The sequence below is a fragment of the Salvelinus sp. IW2-2015 genome, linkage group LG13, assembly GCF_002910315.2.
Source record: "Salvelinus sp. IW2-2015 linkage group LG13, ASM291031v2, whole genome shotgun sequence".
In the NCBI taxonomy this organism is placed as follows: Eukaryota; Metazoa; Chordata; class Actinopteri; order Salmoniformes; family Salmonidae; genus Salvelinus; species Salvelinus sp. IW2-2015.
Genome location: NC_036853.1, coordinates 12278019 through 12296717, shown reverse-complemented (window position 1 = coordinate 12296717; position 18699 = coordinate 12278019). Strand labels below are relative to the sequence as shown.

Here is an 18699-nt window from a genome sequence, read left to right as displayed (position 1 = left end):
AAAATATTGGATCCAAATCGCCGTGAAACCCCACCAACGAAGTAGAGATCTGGCCAATCAGCAAATGATTCTGAGGAGAGCGACATACTCCCGCCAAATCTGACTGGCGACGGGCGCGAGTCAGCAAGGAGATCCAAAGGGAGCGTGTGTCAGATGCGGAAAGAATAACATGTAGCTACTTAGTCTTAAAAATAGTAAAACTAAGGTCAACTGTATAGTATATTTTGCAGAATAAAAGTGTTACTCTGGATGACCTGTCAATATTGCGACATCATATGGTTTTGTTATATTGCCACTGTTTTCCGCACAAGGATATCAAAAGTGAGGGAAGTCTCGGATGGTGATGCTGGCGGCGGAAGATCCATCTGTGGACGGGCATTTAGCATCCACTCCACGGAGGAGAGGTAGCGACGATATTTCTATTTTAACCTTTCAAATGTTTTGGGAATTTGGTTATATACTTTTAAATTATTATTTACCTTTCAGTTTGCCTATGGCCACATAGTCAACACAAACTTATGCCTTAATACGTTAGCTAACGTTAACTAACACGTCAGTAAGGTTAACTACTAAGTTAGTTACTGTACAGTACACTAACTGTTATAGTAGATAGCTAACGTTAGCGAATTAACGTTTTTATTAGCCAACCCCTCATAACATTTCCAAGTAAGTAGTGAAGTGTAAAATGTGGGTTTATGTAAGTTACGCTTGAAGTTCACCTAGCTTGTATATGACCAATATTTTCTGAAATGAATCTAACTTTACTGTAACTTGGTTAGCTAACGTTAATCTTTATAGTTAACTATTCCTCAGCCAGCTAATTTAGCTAGCGTAGCTAGTTAGAATTGGTGTCAACCATGCCAGCCTGCTGCTTGCTAGACACCCCATGGCTTCAGCTAACTAACGTTAGCTAGCAAGCTAATGTGCACCGAAATGATTGAATAGTATATTGGTAGTTTTGCTCACCAGCTTGTTGATAACAGTTAACGTTAGTCGGAAAATATAATTTCGACTAGACATTGAGTTACAACACTGCCCGCTCGACAACTAGAACCATTGACAATGGTTCATTTAATGGTCAATGGCATTGTACTGCTGCATTTACTGATAAAGTAAAAGTGCATTGTAAAACCAAAGTCTATCTAACTTTAGCTATGAGTGATGAGGGGGGATGGTTGTGGGATTGTCATCTTATCTCCCTCGTTTTGGTTACAGGTATGGGTGGCAATCAAACCTAGCAATGCCAACAATAAGCTTGTTTGGGGTTACTTTAACAAACGGAATTTGTTTATTTTACTTTGAGGCTAAGCCTGTTCTCACCACCGTTAGAGCTGTGAGTGTAGCCACAGCCGGGCTTTTACACTTGGCTTATATTCACCGAATGGCGGGAGAGAAAAGCAAACACCTCGATATACTTAGCCCGATGACTTGTGCCATCCTCTCCTTGTTTTTTATTTATTTGTGATCCACCGACTTGATTCGGTATTATGTAGTAAAATGAAATTGTGTTTTTTACATTGGATAAAAGTAGCGACTCAGAGCTACAAAATGGTATATCATACACTGCATATGAGAAACAATGGGAAAGTAATTCTGCTTTGAAAGTTGATAAACCCCACCTTTTGAGAAAATGTTCCTTAAATGTTTTGGTAAACCTACTGGAGAGCTCTTTTGTTTACACCCATTCAGCATTATTCACACCCTTAGCCCCACCCATCTTTTTAAGGATTCACATTTGAGGTCATGTGCTAAAGGCCATGTAGTGTGGTAAAAGTAGTAGCCTACAGTAAGGAAAAAATCCAGGTAAACAGAAAGTGTCCAGATAAAAATATTAGATGATGCTTACCCAGACACACTTGTCTAAGTTGATGGGTTATGTGAGAGAAATGCTATAACCCCAAATACATCTTGTTAAGTGGATGGGTCTCTACAGAAGGTGTAAACAGTACAGCGTAATGGTTACTTGCATAGTAGCAATATCAAAAATAGATAGTGTCAATATAAAGGGAAAAAAGGTGTCAATGCCAGTAGAGAAAGAACAAAATAATATACCGTATGAACAAAAACAATATCAATAACATTATCAGTGGTACTGGTGATGGATGAGGTAGTTATATGCATACAATCAGGGGTAAAGTGGCTGAGCAGCAGGATAAAAAAAATAGATAGTAGCAGCAATGTATGGCGTGTGTGTTAGGAGAGAGTCATGTGAATGTCCATAGAGGCACTGCAGATAGTGCTGATGACTGGGAACTCACTAACATTAGGCTATAACTAGCAATGCAAATTGCTTTCTGAGATAATATTTCTACACAGATCATACACTTAACGCTAATGTTAGTTAGAGAGCCAGCCACCTAACTTCAGCTAGCCAACTAACAGTAAGCTTTAACTTGCAATGAAAACAACTTTCTGACCAAATTTGAAACGTATAGTATCTGAAACTGTAGCTAGACTCTTACCCGTATACATCGATGAATGCTTCACGGGAGACTGCAACCCCTTTCATTAAATAAGACGTCCTGTGTCGTTTTCGTTTTGTTTGTACAGCTTGCTTGCTTGCTTGGCCCGTTGTCAAGTCACTCTGGTTCACACTGCAATGCCATAAGAATCATCTGATATTTCTCCCTCTATTACAGATGCCATGGTTGCCCTTAGTTTGAAGATGTAATCCAAAGACAGGTGTTTTATACAACAGCCTTCTGTGTTCTCTTAACGACTCCCTCTGCATTTGCAAACAAATGCCAGAATTATATTCATCTCTATCATACTCTGATTCTACCAAACATTCCACTGATTTCAAAACTCATTCAACTTCTTCCGTGACAACACTGTTGATCGCTGTTTCTTCATTTTGATGAAAATGTTTTTACCTAAATCGGGGATTTCCTAATCGTCTGATTCATTTTCAGTCCTAGAGTCACCATGGTACAATCGTCCTCCTGAAAGTAGTCCATCACAACTTTCCCCCACTGCCCTTTGTCGATAGCGCCTGATAAATTCAGGGCAGCAATGTTATTGAGAGCATTAGCAGCACATTTGCAGTTCTCCATCTCTAATGTTATATCTTTTGAAAAAAAACTGCAGTAGAAGGATTATCTACACATAACGAGCAGCTCATTTTATAGACAGAAGATGCTACATGGCAGACCAATCCGAAACTCTCGGCATGTCTGGCCCACTCATTATCTCAGCCAATCATGGCTACCAGGAAGGTTCTTGTCTTTTTATGTGGCTAAACTAGGCTCGTAATTTAACAACTTTATTCGTATTTACAGATGGCATACAGGTTTGTTATTAAGGCACGTGAAAGTTCAAATCTTCCATAAGGCATTTCTGCCAAAAAACACATTTTGATAATATTTTTTTTGATTAGCGTTCAAATGCCTTTCCTGTGAAGTCGTGACTTGTGACATACGCCTAGTTTAATGAAACGAGTCACATTTGATTTAACATTATATTTGAATTGAAGTGGTAGTCCGTTTACTTGATAAGTGCCAAGTCTAACTTACCCGTTTCCTAATTGACTGACATGTATTTATTATTACATTCCTTAAATAACCTGGATGCATTTGTTAAACTAACCATATGAGTAAACTAGGGACTAGCCTATAGCATGAATAACATTGAGTAGGGGGGATAAAGCAGTTAGTGTTTAAGTCATACAGTGTTGTGACTGTTTTTGTGGTTTGAACATATGAAGGTACTGCACATAATTCTTTGTTCCAGTGACAGTTGTGTAGCAATTACAGTGACGCAACTTGTTTGCAACTGGAAATATTTCTGTATTGAAAAACAGTCTGTTTGATGACTGAAGGATTGGTTGTGGGATTGTTGTCATCTTATCTCCCTCACATTGTTTTGGTTACAGGTATGGATGGCAAAGTCAAACCCAGCAATGCCAATAAGAAGCTTGTTCAGGGTAAGTGAACCTCAGGTGTTTTGAATGCATATTACCTCCATATACTATTTGCCAGATTTCTGCTCGACCGATGTCACAACTTCCCTTTACCTGGCAATAGATAACAGTAAAACTCCAGCCAACATGTTTTAAAAGGTCAAAGGTGATGCCAAATCTCGTAAATGTATCTTTTTAAACTGTAGTACTTTGTGTTTTAAGTTGTAATTGTGGCTGAAATGTTGTGTGCTGCTATTTTGGCCAGGTCTCTCTTGTATAATAGATTTTTAATCTCAATGAGACTAACCTGGTAAAGTAAACAATTAGATGCTTTTATTTTGCTAAAGGAGAATGATACATAATAACATAATGCTATCAAACTATATAATTTTTTTTTCAGAGATTCTAATTTAGTCAATTATATTACAATTAATACAATTCTTTAATTTAGTGTCTTTGCTTTCATTGTTTTCCCAAATACTTTTAAAGATAAATTGGATTTAGTCCAATTTGAAAATCAGGGATAATAAATGGTATCTTCTCCTCAGCTCGCCTTCCATTTAAGCGTCTGAACCCAGAGCCCAAAGAGACCAGTGAACCCAAAAGAACTCGTGCCCTTCCCTGCCCAGAGCCTGGGCTATCATATGGGGAGAATGAATCTGAAAGTTCCCCGCTACCCATGCGTCACGGACCAGCTCTGGTTAACGGCCGCGGACCCCTGGATGGATTCATGAGTAACAGCAGCCAAACGTCCCCTGCCAAAATAATAGTTGTTGTTCTCACTGAGGACTTAAATTCAACTGACCCTCTAAAGCAGCAACCTGCGACACCCATTTCTGCCTCGTGTCCTCCCACAAAAAACAACCACCAGAGCAAAACCCTGAGTGCTGTAACGGCCACCAAAACAGGGCAATTAGACTGCAAGGTGGGGGATGAACAGGATGGGGAGCAGGAAGGGGAGGACACTGCATCAATCTCACAGCTAGATACAACACAGGGATCTGACATAGAGGAAGAGTCTGTCATCCCTGATATGTCCAGTCATTGGAATGGGTCCAAGCTGTCTCCTTCATCCACCAGCGCTCTGTCAGCGGCCGAGAGGTCCCCAGAGGCTGCCAAGACGGAGAACAATCCTACTGTCACGGTGAGTACCGACTCACAAATCAGATTCAATAATCATTCAATGTCTGTCATCAGGGATCTTAGTGTAAATGTACACAGCAGAAAGCTTTTAAATTAATACTTGATCTATGTTACCTTCTCTCTTTCCAGGAGCCACATTCCACCCCTAAAATAGAGCAGAAAACTGTGAAAAGACGCTCTATAAAGGTATAATGACCTGTGATAGATCACTTCTGTATTTCACTGCTAAGTGGCATAATTTTGCATCCAATTACTATTTAAATATCTACATCAAAATACTTATCTGAAGCTGAATTTATTTCCTCTCTTCATAGAGTTTGCAGGAGCAAGAGGAAAGGCTACACCAGCGCCAAGAGAGAGAGTGGCAGCGGGAGGAGGCTAAAGCTGTTAAAGAGAAGAAAAAAGAGGAGGCCCGCAAACTGAGAGAGGGGGAAAGAAAGGAGAAAAGGGAGAAAGAAGAGTGTGAAAAAAGAGAGAGAAAGGAAAAAGAGGAAAAGGAAAAAGAAGAGAAATTAAGAGCGAAAGAGGAGCATCGCAAATCGAAGCAGGAGTGAGTGTTGCTTGATCGAAAACCACCTAGAGCTACAGATTTGAAATGTCTTGTTACTTTTATATTGACTTGACTGGAAACATTTGATTGAACGTTTTTTTTATTAAAGCTAATGTAATCCTTGCAATTGAATTAAACATGATATAATTTCCCCCAGGGCAAAACTTGAAGGCAAGAGAAAGAAAGAGGAGGAGAAATGGTTGAAAGAAGAGAAGGATGTGAGTTGATAAGGGATGTTTCTATTCTTTAAACTGAAATGTAATGTCTGACATTTGACGGTTGGCAATTGCCATGTCATTGTAACAGACCTGATAATACATCTGAAAATGTTCTATTCAGAGGCTCAAAGCAGAGAAAGCAGAGATAACACGATTCCTACAGAAACCGAAGACTCCTCAGCAGGCCACAAAGGTAAAATAACTCTGACTGGATTGAAAAAGAATACAAAATCTTAATCATAAAATAGTGGCATGTTAATTCTGTCCCTCCCACCTCAGACCTTTGTGTCTGCCTGTGGAAAGTTTGCTCCATTTGAGATAAAGGAGCACATGGGTCTGGCGCCGCTGACCCGGGTCCAGTGTGAGGAGGCAGTCCTGGATGAACTGGACCGGTACCTGGCTAAACCTGATGGAAGTCTGCACGGCCTGAGGGACTGGACCAGAAATGAGCCCCGCAGATCAGGCCCAACCAAGCCCAGAAGCACAGACTCTATGAGGTGAGACCATCACACCCTAAAAGTCACAATTGTTGCGTGGCCATGATGGCAACAATAGGTGCTTTGAATTACTGAACTCTTGACATTTTGTGAAACGACAAAGAATCTGCGATTTCCTACAGTAAAGAGGCTGTTTCTACATTGAAAAAAAATACGTAAATGTAACATGTAAAGTGTTGGTTTCATGAGCTGAAAAAAATATCCCAGAAATTTGACATATGCACAAAAACCTTATTTCTCTCATTTTGTGCACAAATGTGTTTACCTCCCTGTTAGTGAGCAAGATCAAATAATTCATCCACATGAAGGGTGAGGCATATCAAGAAGCTGATTAAACAGCATGATCATTACACAGGTGCACCTTGTGCTGGGGACAATAAAAGGCCACTCTAAAGGGTGCAGTTTTGTCTCACAATACAATGCCACTGATGTTTTGGGGGAGTCACCTGTGGGATTGTCAGACCAGCCACCCGGACAGCTGATGAAACTGGATTTGCACATTCAAGGAATTTCTGCACAAACTGTCATAAACCATCTCAGGGATGCTCATCTGCGTACACCAGGGTCTTGACCTGACTGCAGTTCGGCGTCGTTCACCTTCAATGGCCACTGTGACGCTGGAGAAGTGTGCTCTTCACGGATTAATCCCAGTTTCAACCGTACAGGGCAGATGACAGGTAGCGTGTATGGCGTCGTGTGTGCGAGGGGTTTGCTGATGTCAATGTTGTGAACAGAATGCATCATGATGCGGTTATATGGTATGGGTGTTAAGTTCATGTTTTAAGTATCCCTATACTTCTGTTATTACGGGGCTATCACTCAGTCAAGAGTGCGCCTGCGCAGGGAGTCTAATCGTTGATGGACCTAGCCTTGAGTGGAATGGCTACCTTGTAGTGTGTTCAAGTAGTATAGTAAACTTTGTTAAACTGGAACCTTGTCGTTGTGTCATTTCAAGTTAACAATGGGAAGGCATTAGCTACGGACAACGAACACAATTGCATTTTATTGATGCCAATTTGAATGCACAGATACCGTGACTAGATCCTGAGGCCCATTGTCGTGCCATTCATCTGCTGCCATCACCTCATGTTTCAACATGGTAATGCACGGCCCCATGTCGCAAGGATCTGTACACAATTCCTGGAAGCTGAAAATGGCCCAGTTCTTCCATGGCCTGCATACTCACCAGACATGTCACCCATTGAGTATTTTCAGGATGCTCTGGATTGACATGTACGACAGCGTGTTCCAGTTCCTGACAATATTCAGCAACTTCGCACAGCCATTGAAGAGGAATGGGGTATCATTTCACAGGCCACTATCAGTCTGATCAACTTTATGCAAAGGAGATGTGTTGCGCTGCATGAGGCAAATGGTGGTTACACCAGATGCTGACAGGTTTTCTGATCCACGCCCCTACCTTTTTAAGGTATGTGACCAACAGATTCATATCTGTATTGTCAGTAATGTGAAATCCATAGATTAGGGACTAATGAATTTTCAAATTGACTGATTTCCTTATATGGACTAACTCCGTATAGTCTTTGAAATCGTTGCATGTTGCGATTTTATATTTTTGTTCAGTGTATGTACACTCCTATAGTCTTTGGCCCCTCTGTTCTCTGCATAGGGAGTGTATAGTGATAGGTAAGGGGCCTAAACCGGACGGTGTGCCTGACCGGCAGTGCTACGGCCGCATGAAGCTCCTTCAGTTCCGTGAGAACTACCGGCCTGCCTACTGGGGCACGTGGAGTAAAAAGAGCCCCCACATCTCCCCACGTTACCCTCTCAGACAGGACAAGGTAAGACTTCCCTCATTCTCTGACCATGATCATTGAAGCTTTTCACTTCTTTACATCTTAGTTTCTGACATATTGCTCTCACTAACCCTGCCATATCCAATTTGTCAAGTGGTGCCATGAGTGAAGAATGTGTTATCAGTTGCACTGTGACTTCCATGTTTGACGGGTTTCCATGTATGACTAAAGTTTGTGTGTTCTCGCTAGGACCTGTTGGATTATGAAGTAGACAGTGATGAGGAGTGGGAGGAGGAGGAGCCAGGAGAGTCCCTGTCACACAGTGAAGGGGTAGGTCTCTCTTCAATACTCTTCTGTCACAGCTTTTGATGCTCTGCTGTTCTGTTTGATATCAAGATTTGCTCATTGTTGCAGCTGTATCATTACTGCTGGTTGTGAGGATCTAAAGGGAGGGGCAACTTTTTGGGGGGGCGGGCGGACTCTGTCGGGGTCTCAACTTACTGTTGAGAGTTAGAATAATAGAATACACATGGTGCAATTTTGAAATTTGGTTGTGCGTCAGCAGTCACTTAATTAGCCCATGTCAGCAATTTTTTTACTGTATGGTTAAGTTAGTCTAGTGGCCAGCTATCTAAACGTGTAGTAAGCATGGTCGAATTACCGACCGGGGTGGGGCCCATTGATCATCAGTTATCGTGTATAAAAAAAAAAAAAGCTAACAAAAATGCCTCCACTCTATGGCAAAATGTGTAGAATTGCAGGCAATTGGCTGTAAAACGGCTAATTTGTCTGTCCGCCCCATTGCAAAATGTGTAGAATTTCAGGAGATGATAAACCTAGGTGGAAAAATCTTGGCTGTCATTAGGTGGGCCGTTAAAATATTTTGCTCACAAGGTTGCGGGGATGTTTGTGGGTACGCAGACCCATTGCGGACCCTTTTTTTGTGGCCCCCACCCCAATCAATGTGGCCTATCCCTGACTAAACACTTTGTTTTTGCAGGAGGATAATGATGAGGGAGGTGAAAATGACGACGACGATGAGGATGGTTTCTTTGTACCCCATGGTTACCTATCAGATGGGGAGGGGGCATTGGAGGAGGAAGAGGTAGGTTAAATTGTCCCTACAATCCGTATGCATGCCTCATTCATTTTCTTTACTGTTCTTTTCCGGTGGTCTGGTATGACTAATAATGGATATAATGTAAGTACTTAGTTCTTTACAGTGGGCCTCCCAAGTGGCGCAGCGGTCTAAGGCTCTGCATCACAGTGTTGGAGGCGTCACTATAGACTCAGGTTCGATCCCGGACTGTGTCACAACCAGCCGTGATCAGAAGTCCCTAGTGGGGCACAATTGGCCCAGTGTCGTCCGGGTTAGGGGAGGGTTTTGCTGGTGGGGCTTTACTTGGCTCATCGCGCTCTAGTCAGGTCCTTGGGTCAGGTGCTGCAGGCAGACTGCGGTCGTCAGTGTGTATGGTGTACTCTCCTTAATTGCTCCTATCTCTGTGACGTGATTCCAGGAGGGTGGCGACCCAGAGAAGCAGAAAGTTCGTCAGAAGCTGAAGGCCCGGGAGTGGGACGAGCTGATGGCCAAGAAGAAGGTGAAGGTGCTGGAGGCGGTGGTGAGAAGCTGTGTATGGGATGGAGAGGGTCCTCCTCTGGAGCTATTCCAGCAATTCGCTGTATGCCTGGTAGAACCCCTGCCAAAGGCGGAGCCCACCACCCCAGAGGACTACGCACAGAAACTACAACAGAAACTACAAGAAGATGAGCAGCGTGAGTACATATGTCTGGGGGAACATCATGCAGATATACAGAGTTCATTGTGTGTGTTGTCATTTCGAGAGACTTACAGGAGCATTTAGGTTTAAGTGCCTTGCTCAAGGGCACATCGGTAGATTCTTTTGCGTAGTTGGCACAGGGATTTGAACCAGCAAACTTTAGGTTACTGGTCCAACGCCCTTAAACGCTAGGCTCTCTCCAATATTCATGTAGACCCCTTTCGACCTCAGCCTTAGTCTTGCCACCGCTAAGTGGTAGTGATCATCTGAGTCATTGGCTGACTGAAGCGGGATGAAATGTAGTTCTTGGTTTGGATGGAAAACCTGTGTTTGTCTTTGCAATGCTTATCTGAGTAATGTAAATTAGTAATTTGGTTGAGCCATGTGTTGTTTGAATAGTGTCACTGTTGTCTGATTTTCCTTGAGTAGCTCCGAGGGGCCAAACTGTAATGACCTGTGCCTTTACTGACTTTAGCAAGCATGCACTTATATTTACACAAAAATCTGTGTTTTGATTGTGGAGATGGACTTAACACCCAAGACCAACATGCGATTCATCTGCACTCATGCTGCATCGAGAGCGAGCTAAATCAAACACACCAACTATTTCGCCTCATGCGTGGAGTTGAAGAAAAGAGAGACCACATATGCCAATGTGGTTGTTTTTATAAAAATCGGGTTATGTTTTGCCAAGAAAACACCTGTTTGTCATCAGGAAAATGTAAACGGTTACGAAGGGAAACTTTCAAAACTGGATTGAGTGAAGTAGCAGAAAATGTGCTTAATGATTGAGCTCTGTCTGTCTGTATGCAATTACTTAGGCCTAAAACATGAGCATGGAGAGCTACACAGGTTTGCTAAATTACTGTATATATTTGTGTCTAATATTTAGTCTATTTAAATTTGTAGCTCTGTTGTGAACAATTGACTGTCCTCTCAGACAAAATTTAGCTGGAATTGTGCCGTGCAGAATTTAACCAAATTGGTGATTGGTTGACGATATGACACAGGCCTACGTCTTGTCTTTTTTTCAGTTGCATTTTGCAGAATATCAGATCTTTCAACAGTTGTAGTGTTTAACCTCACCAGATCTTATCATAATGACCGCAAAAAAGACACATTGGGATGCAATGAATGTAAATTCTGATCAAATGAATGTGAAGTCTGAAATACGGTACAAATTTACATTTTTTGTAAATAGGTCGGTAAACCTGAAAAGTGGCTGAAATACCAGGTGGTGTCAGAGGAAGGCGGAAAGCCCTTAAAATTGTCAGACTCCAGCCACCCTAGTCATAGACTGTTCTCTCTGCTACCGCACGGCAAGCGGTACCGGAGCGCCAAGTCTAGGTCCAAGAGGCTTCTGAACAGCTTCTACCCCCAAGCCATAAGACTCCTGAACATCTAGTCAAATGGCTACCTAGACTATTTGCATTGCCTCCCCTCTGCACACCACTGCCACTCTCTGTTGTCATCTATACATGGTCACTTTGATAACTCTACCTACATGTACATACTACCTCAACTGGCCGGTGCCCCCACACATTGACTCTGTACCGGCACCCCCCCTGTATATATTGTTATTTTTTGCTGCTGCTCTTTAATTGCTTGTTACTTTTATCTCTTATTCTTATCCATATTTTTTTTAAACTGCACTGTTGGTTAGGTGCTCATAAGTAAGCATTTCACTGTAAGGGCTACACCTGTTTTTATTCTGCGCATGTGACTAATACAATTTGATTTGAAATACAGGACTGTTCCAGGAATAGTGGGAGGTATTGTCACCATAACACATGGTCAACTTACTAGACTACAATGTTCATTGCAATGAACTTCGAATACTGGTATCCCCGTCAGCCGACGCAATTTTATACACATGAACACACAGGCTTCAGATGAGCACATCAACTTCAATAGAGTAAATTGACAATGCGTCAGTAATACTCTATCATTATTTAGAGAGACCCCCCCCCCCCAAGTTGGACTTTTGTTGCCGTTTGGAGAGCTCGTGTCTCATTCGGGGGAGCTAAGCTCCCCTGTAATTCACCTTGTGCTTCAGTCATTGATCGCTGTCCAGACTGCAAGGGAGACTAGACTCTAGTCTAAACTAGAGACAATCAAAGATCTGTATCGTTTTCAGACCAGCTTTATATGCTGCGTCTGAGTCACTCTGTATTTACTGTGCCAACAAGTAATTGTGAACAGTGAACAACAGGTCTTTATGGCTGACCTAAGTTGCTCTGTAGCAGCCTGAGGGAGTATATGATCATATTGGATGCAGCCTTATGCCCAAACTTTGTATGAATAGGCCTAGATGTAGAATGTGTTTTCAAACACCTTCCCATTTCCCCTACCATATCTTCAGTGCTGTCCCAGTTGCTGCCACTGCTCCATGGAAATGTGAACAGCAATAAGGTGATCATCACAGAGTTCCAGGAGTTTTGTCGCCAGAAATTGACCTCTACTATTTCCAGCCCCCAGAACTCGGGAGACATCCCCACCAGGTAACTTTAAACCGGATTTACTAAACATTTGCTATTTTACATAATGAGTAAATCATATATGGTCACTATTAAACTCATATTATAAACTGGCGTTTATCACGACGCCAGGACAGCGGAGTCAATCACCACCTTCCGGAGACACCTGAAACCCCACCTCTTTAAGGAATACCTAGGATAGGATAAAGTAATCCTTCTCACCCCCCCCCCCCCCCCTTAAAAGATTTAGATGCACTATTGTAAAGTGGCTGTTCCACTGGATGTCATAAGGTGAATGCACCAATTTGTAAGTCGCTCTGGATAAGAGCGTCTGCTAAATGACTTAAATGTAAATGTAATGGGTGGTTCAAGCCCTGACTGCTGATTTGGCTAACAGCCATGGTATATCAGACCGTATTCCATGGGTATGACAACATTTCTTTTTACTTCTCTAATTATGTTGGTAACCAGTTTATATAGCAATAAGCCACCGCTGGGGTTTGTGATATATGGCCAATTTACCACGGCTAAGGGCTGTATCCAGGCACTCCACGTTGCGTCGCGCTTAAGATTAGCCCTTAGCTGTGGTATATGGCCATATACAGTGCATTGTGAAAGTTTTCAGACCCCTTGACATTACAGCCTCACTCTAAAATGTATTAAATAAATTAAATAAAAACATTCTCATCATGACTCATCATGACTCATAATTACAAAGCGAAAACAGGTTTATATAATATTTGACAAATGTATATACTTATTTACGTAAGTATGCAGACCCTTTGCTATGAGACTCGAAATTGAGCTCAAGTGCATCCTGTTTCCATTGATCATCCTTTAGATGTTTCTACAACGATTGTAGTCCACCTGGTAAATTCAATTGATTGGACATGATTTGGAAAGGCACACACCTGTTTATGTAAGCTCCCACAGTTGACAGTGCATGTCAGAGCAAAACTCAAGACATGAGGTCGAAGGAATTGTCTGTAGAGCTCCGAGACAGGATTTTATCGAGGCACAGATCTGGGGAAGGGTAACAAAAAATGTCTGCAGCATTGAGGGTCCCCAAGAACACAGTGGCCTCCATCACTCTTAAATGGAAGACGTTTGGAACCCCCTAGATTGGCCGCCCGGCCAAACTGAGCAATCGGGAGGGGGGGGAAGGGCTTGGGTCAGGGAGGTGACCAAGAACCCGATGGTCACTCTCACAGAGTTCCTCTGTGGAGATGGGAGAACCTTCCAGAATGACAAAACATCTCTGCAGCACTCCACCAATCAGGCCTTTATGGTAGAGGGGCCAGACGGAAGCCATTCCTCAGTAAAAGGCATATGACAGGCCGCTTGGAGTTTGCCAAAAGGCACTTAAAGGACACTCAACTCAGACCAAGAGAAACAAGATTCTCTGGTCTGATAAAACCAAGCTTGAACTCTTTGGCCTGAATGCCAAGCTTCATGTCTGGAGGAAACCTGGCACCATCCTATGGCGAAGCGTGGTGGCAGCATCATGGTGTGGGGATGTTTTTCAGCTGCGGAGACTGTGTAACTAGTCAGGATTGAGGGAAAGATGAGCAAAGTACAGAGAGATCCTTGATGAAAACCTTCTCCAGAGGGCTCAGGAGCCTCAGACTGGGGTGAAGGTTCACCTTCCAACAGGACAACAACCCTAAGAACATAACCAAGACAACTCAGCAGTGGCTTCGGGACAAGTATCTGAATGTCCTTGAGTGGCTCAGCCAGAGCCCGGACATGAACCCGATCAAACATCTCTGGAGAGACCTGAAAATAGCTGTGCAGTGACGCTCCCCATCCAACCTGACAGAGCTTGAGAGGATCTGCAGAGAAGAATGGGAGAAACTCCCCAAATACCCAAGAAGACTAAAGGCTTTTATTGCTGCCAAAGGTGCTTCAACAAAAAGTACTGCGTAAAGGGTCTGAATACTTATGTAAATGTAATATTTCTGGGGGTTTTATAAGTACAATTTGTAAACATTCCTAAAAACCTGTTTTTGCTTTGTCATCATGGGGTATTGTGTGTAGATTGATGGGGGGGGGGGGGACAATTTAATCCATTTTAAAATAAGGCTGTAACGCAACAAAATGGAAAAAGTCAAGGGGTCTGAATTCTTTCCGAATGCACTGTACCACACCACCTCGGGCCTTATTGCAAGTGCAAATGCTATATAAAAGCTTTATATATTTTTTTAACTGAGATGGTCTCCTTTTGCCCTAGGATCCGTCTGAAGCGCCTTATCAAGGGAAATGCCATGTATGAGAAGCGCTCGGCCTACAGACGCTGCTGCTGGTACATACACACAGAGGTCCTGGCTCGCTTCAGCCAGGAGGCTCTCCCTGTGCCCTGCCAGTGGAACTACCTCACCTCTGGGGCCCATGTGTCGCGTGAAGAAGCCTCGGCGGCCACAGGCTCGCAGGGCAACTCCCCAACCACCCCACAGACCTCCACCACACCCTCCTCCTCCAACAAGACTCCCTCATCCTCCAACAAGAGGAAGAGTGCCGGCAGCATGTCCATCACCAAGTTCATGAAGAAGGCTGCCGACCCTGAGCAGGTAGGACAGTCTGATAAACTATGCATATGACATCCTTTTGCTCAGATCCTATTGCTAAGACGGCTATGTATCAGATTTTCATTAGCACTCCTTTGTTCCAGGCTCATGAGATGGATGGGTTCCAAGCAGACACCGATGAGGATGAAGCAGACTGCGTCATAATCCTTACACAGAAAGGTGAGACATCAAAATAACTTTCCTGACAGATTGTTTGGCCCTGATGGGCACGTTGTATTTGGTTTCCCTAGATATAAGTAAGAAGGGAGGTATTGACAGTGACACTAAATATGTCTTCCCCTGCAGGATCTTCCAGAAAGGATACCTTTCCCACAGAGAATGAGAGCACAGAAAAAATGGAGGTGACCCCCTCTGATACGACTGCTCTCACCCTGCTCCGGCCCATTCCCACCCCGGCCACCGCCTAAGAACTGCCCCCTGACTCTGGGGGTGTGTACCCAGTGTCAGATAGAATCAGGTCTTCAATCAAGATAACATTCTGTAGTGGAACAAATGCCACCCACACATTATCACTTCCCACTCTGCTCCTCTAAGTACCAGACATCTGCGTGTAAAAATGAAAGTGTCTGACCGAGAAACTTATTAGGGCATGGTATATTTAAGTCCAATGCTCAACCATTTTATTTCTTGGTTCAGTTGGAGTGTCAGACATGTTTATATGGATGTCTTTGCTTGGTGAGGAGTGGAAGGTGGCTCAGACAGTCAAGACTCTCCTACTATGGTAGATTGGGTGGCCATTCTAGTAGTTGCCGTGTGCTGGCCCACGTGTCCTCCTTTTTATACATATATACAGTTCCAGTCAAAAGTTTGGACACACCTACTCATTTAAAGGTTTTTCTTTATTTTTACTATTTTATACATTTGTAGAATCATATTTAAGACATCCAAACTATGAAATATCACATATGGAATCATGTAGATAACCAATAGTGTTAAACAAATCAAAATGTTATTTGAGATTCTTCAAATTAGCCACCCTTTGCGTTGATGACAGCTTTGCACACTTTTGGCATTTTATCAACCAGCTTCATGAGGAATGCTTTTCCAACCGTCTTGAAGGAATTCCCACATATGCTGAGCACTTGTTGGCTGCTTTTCCTTCACTCTGCAGTCCAACTCAACCAAATTGAGATGGTTGGAATGAGGTCGGGTGATTGTGGGGGCTAGGTTGTCTGATGCAGCACTCCATCACTGCTTCTTGGTCAAATAGCCCTTACACAGCCTGGAGGTGTGTTGGGTCATTGTCCTGTTGATAAACAAATGATAGTTCCACTAAGCGCAAACTAGATGGGATGGTGAATCGCTCCAGAATGCCGTGGTAACCATGCCTTGAATTCTAAATAAATCACGGACAGTGTCATCAGCAAAGCACCATCACACCACCTCCTCCGTGCTTCACGGTGGAAACCACACATGCGGCGATCATCCATTCACCTACTGTGTCTCAAAGACGTTGGTTGGAACCAAATATCTCAAATTTGGACTGATCAGACAGATTTCCACAGTTCTAATGTCCATTGCTCGTGTTTCTTGGCACAAGCAAGTTTCTTCTTATTGGTGTCTTTTAGTAGTGAAGTCTTTGCAGCAACTCAACCAGGAAGGCCTGATTTGACGCAGTCTCTGAACAGTTGTGTCTGTTACTTGAACCGTGTGAAGCATTTATTTGGGCTGCAATTTCTGAGGCTGGTAACTCTAAAGAACTTGTCCTATGCAGCAGAGGTAACTCTGGGTCTTCCTTTCCTGTGGTGGTTCTTATGAGAGCCAGTTTATTCATAGCGCTTGATGGTTTTTGCAGCTGCACTTGAAGAAACTTTCAAAGTTCTTGAAATTTTCCAGATTGACGGACTGTCGCTTCTCTTTGCTTATTTGAGCTGTTCGTGCCCTAATATGGACTTGGTATTTTACCAAATAGGGCTATCTTCTGTATACCACCCCTACCTTGTCACAACACATTAAGGAAAGAAGTTCCACACACCTGTTAATTGAAATGCATTCCAGGTGACTACCTCATGAAGCTGGTTGAGAGAATGCCAAGCATGTGCAAAGCTGTCAAGGCACAAGGTGGCTTCTTTGATTTGTTTAACACATGATTCTATATGTGTTATTTCATAGTACAATGTAGTAAAAAATAAAAACCCTGGAATGAGTGTGCATATACAGTGGGGAGAACAAGTATTTGATACACTGCCGATTTTGCAGGTTTTCCAACTTACAAAGCATGTAGAGGTCTGTAATTTCTATCATAGGTACACTTCAACTGTGAGAGACAATCTAAAAAAATCACATTGTATGATTTTCAAGTAATTAATTTGCATTTTATTGCATGACATAAGTATTTGATCACCTACCAACCAGTAAGAATTCCGGCTCACAGACCTGTTAGTTTTTCTTTAAGAAGCCCTCCTATTCTCCACTCATTACCTGTAACTGCACCTGTTTGAACTCGTTACCTGTATAAAAGACACCTGTCCACACACTCAATCAAACAGACTCCAACCTCTCCACAATGGCCAAGACCAGAGAGCTGTTAAAGGACATCAGGGATAAAATTGTAGACCTGCACAAGGCTGGGATGGGCTACAGGACAATAGGCAAGCAGCTTGGTGAGAAGGCAACAACTGTTGTTGGCGCAATTATTAGAAAATGGAAGAAGTTCAAGATGACGGTCAATCACCCTCGGTCTGGGGCTCCATGCAAGATCTCACCTCGTGGGGCATCAATGATCATGAGGAAGGTGAGGGATCAGCCCAGAACTACACGGCAGGACCTGGTCAATGACCTGAAGAGAGCTGGGACCACAGTCTCAAAGAAAACCATTAGTAACACACTACGCCGTCATGGATTAAAATCCTTCAGCGCACGCAAGGTCCCCCTGCTCAAGCCAGCGCATGTCCAGGCCCGTCTGAAGTTTACCAATGACCATCTGGATGATCCAGAGGAGGAATGGGAAAAGGTCATGTGGTCTGATGAGACAAAAATAGAGCTTTTTGGTCTAAACTCCACTCGCCGTGTTTGGAGGAAGAAGAAGGATGAGTACAACCCCAAGAACACCATCCCAACCGTGAAGCATGGAGGTGGAAACATTCTTTGTGGATGCTTTTCTGCAAGGGGACAGAACGACTGCGCCGTATTGAGGGGAGGATGGATGGGGCCATGTATCGCGAGATCTTGGCCAACAACCTCCTTCCCTCAGTAAGAGCATTGAAGATGGGTTGTGGCTGGGTCTTCCAGCATGACAACGACCCGAAACACACAGCAACTAAGGAGTGGCTCCGTAAGAAGCATCTCAAGGTCCTGGAGTGGCCTAGCCAGTCTCCAGACCTGAACCCAATAGAAAATCTTTGGAGGGAGCTGAAAGTCCGTATTGCCCAGCGACAGCCCCGAAACCTGAAGGATCAGGAGAAGGTCTGTATGGAGGAGTGGGCCAAAATCCCTGCTGCAGTGTGTGCAAACCTGGTCAAGAACTACAGGAAACGTATGATCTCTGTAATTACAAACAAAGGTTTCTGTACCAAATATTAAGTTCTGCTTTTCTGATGTATCAAATAAAATGCAAATTAATTACTTAAAAATCAAACAATGTGATTTTCTGGATTTGTGTTTTAGATTCCGTCTCTCACAGTTAGTGTATCTATGATAAAAATTAGACCTCTACATGCTTTGTAAGTAGGAAAACCTGCAAAATCGGCAGCGTATCAAATACTTCTCCCCACTGTATATGCATTTGTTTAAAAAATAAAATACTTAACCTGGTTGAATTAAATAATGTTTAAATGTACTGCACTTATATGCCTTC

At 43.0% G+C, this 18699-nt stretch overlaps 1 protein-coding gene across 1 annotated transcript; it reads left to right on the top strand.

The window, feature by feature from the left end:
- LOC111972130 (chromatin assembly factor 1 subunit A-like) lies at nt 1-18686 on the top strand. The gene is made up of 16 exons (XM_023998994.2): nt 1-404; nt 3872-3922; nt 4447-5042; nt 5171-5227; nt 5356-5591; nt 5749-5809; nt 5931-6002; nt 6089-6306; nt 7937-8108; nt 8313-8393; nt 9064-9168; nt 9581-9836; nt 12204-12342; nt 14549-14885; nt 14987-15062; nt 15189-18686. Exons 1-16 carry the CDS (start codon nt 338-340, stop codon nt 15308-15310), a joined length of 2646 nt encoding a protein of 881 aa, XP_023854762.1. The 5' UTR covers nt 1-337; the 3' UTR covers nt 15311-18686.
- Nucleotides 18687-18699: the final 13 nt, after the last annotated feature.

What these genes read in the sequence shown, in the direction of transcription:
- LOC111972130 (XM_023998994.2), top strand. Translation starts at nt 338, where the DNA reads ATGGTGATGCTGGCGGCGGAAGATCCATCTGTGGACGGGCATTTAGCA. An exon ending in CAATAAGAAGCTTGTTCAGG is followed by an intron (nt 3,923 to 4,446) that starts GTAAGTGAACCT and finishes TCTTCTCCTCAG; the next exon opens with CTCGCCTTCCATTTAAGCGT. An exon ending in AGAACAATCCTACTGTCACG is followed by an intron (nt 5,043 to 5,170) that starts GTGAGTACCGAC and finishes CTCTCTTTCCAG; the next exon opens with GAGCCACATTCCACCCCTAA.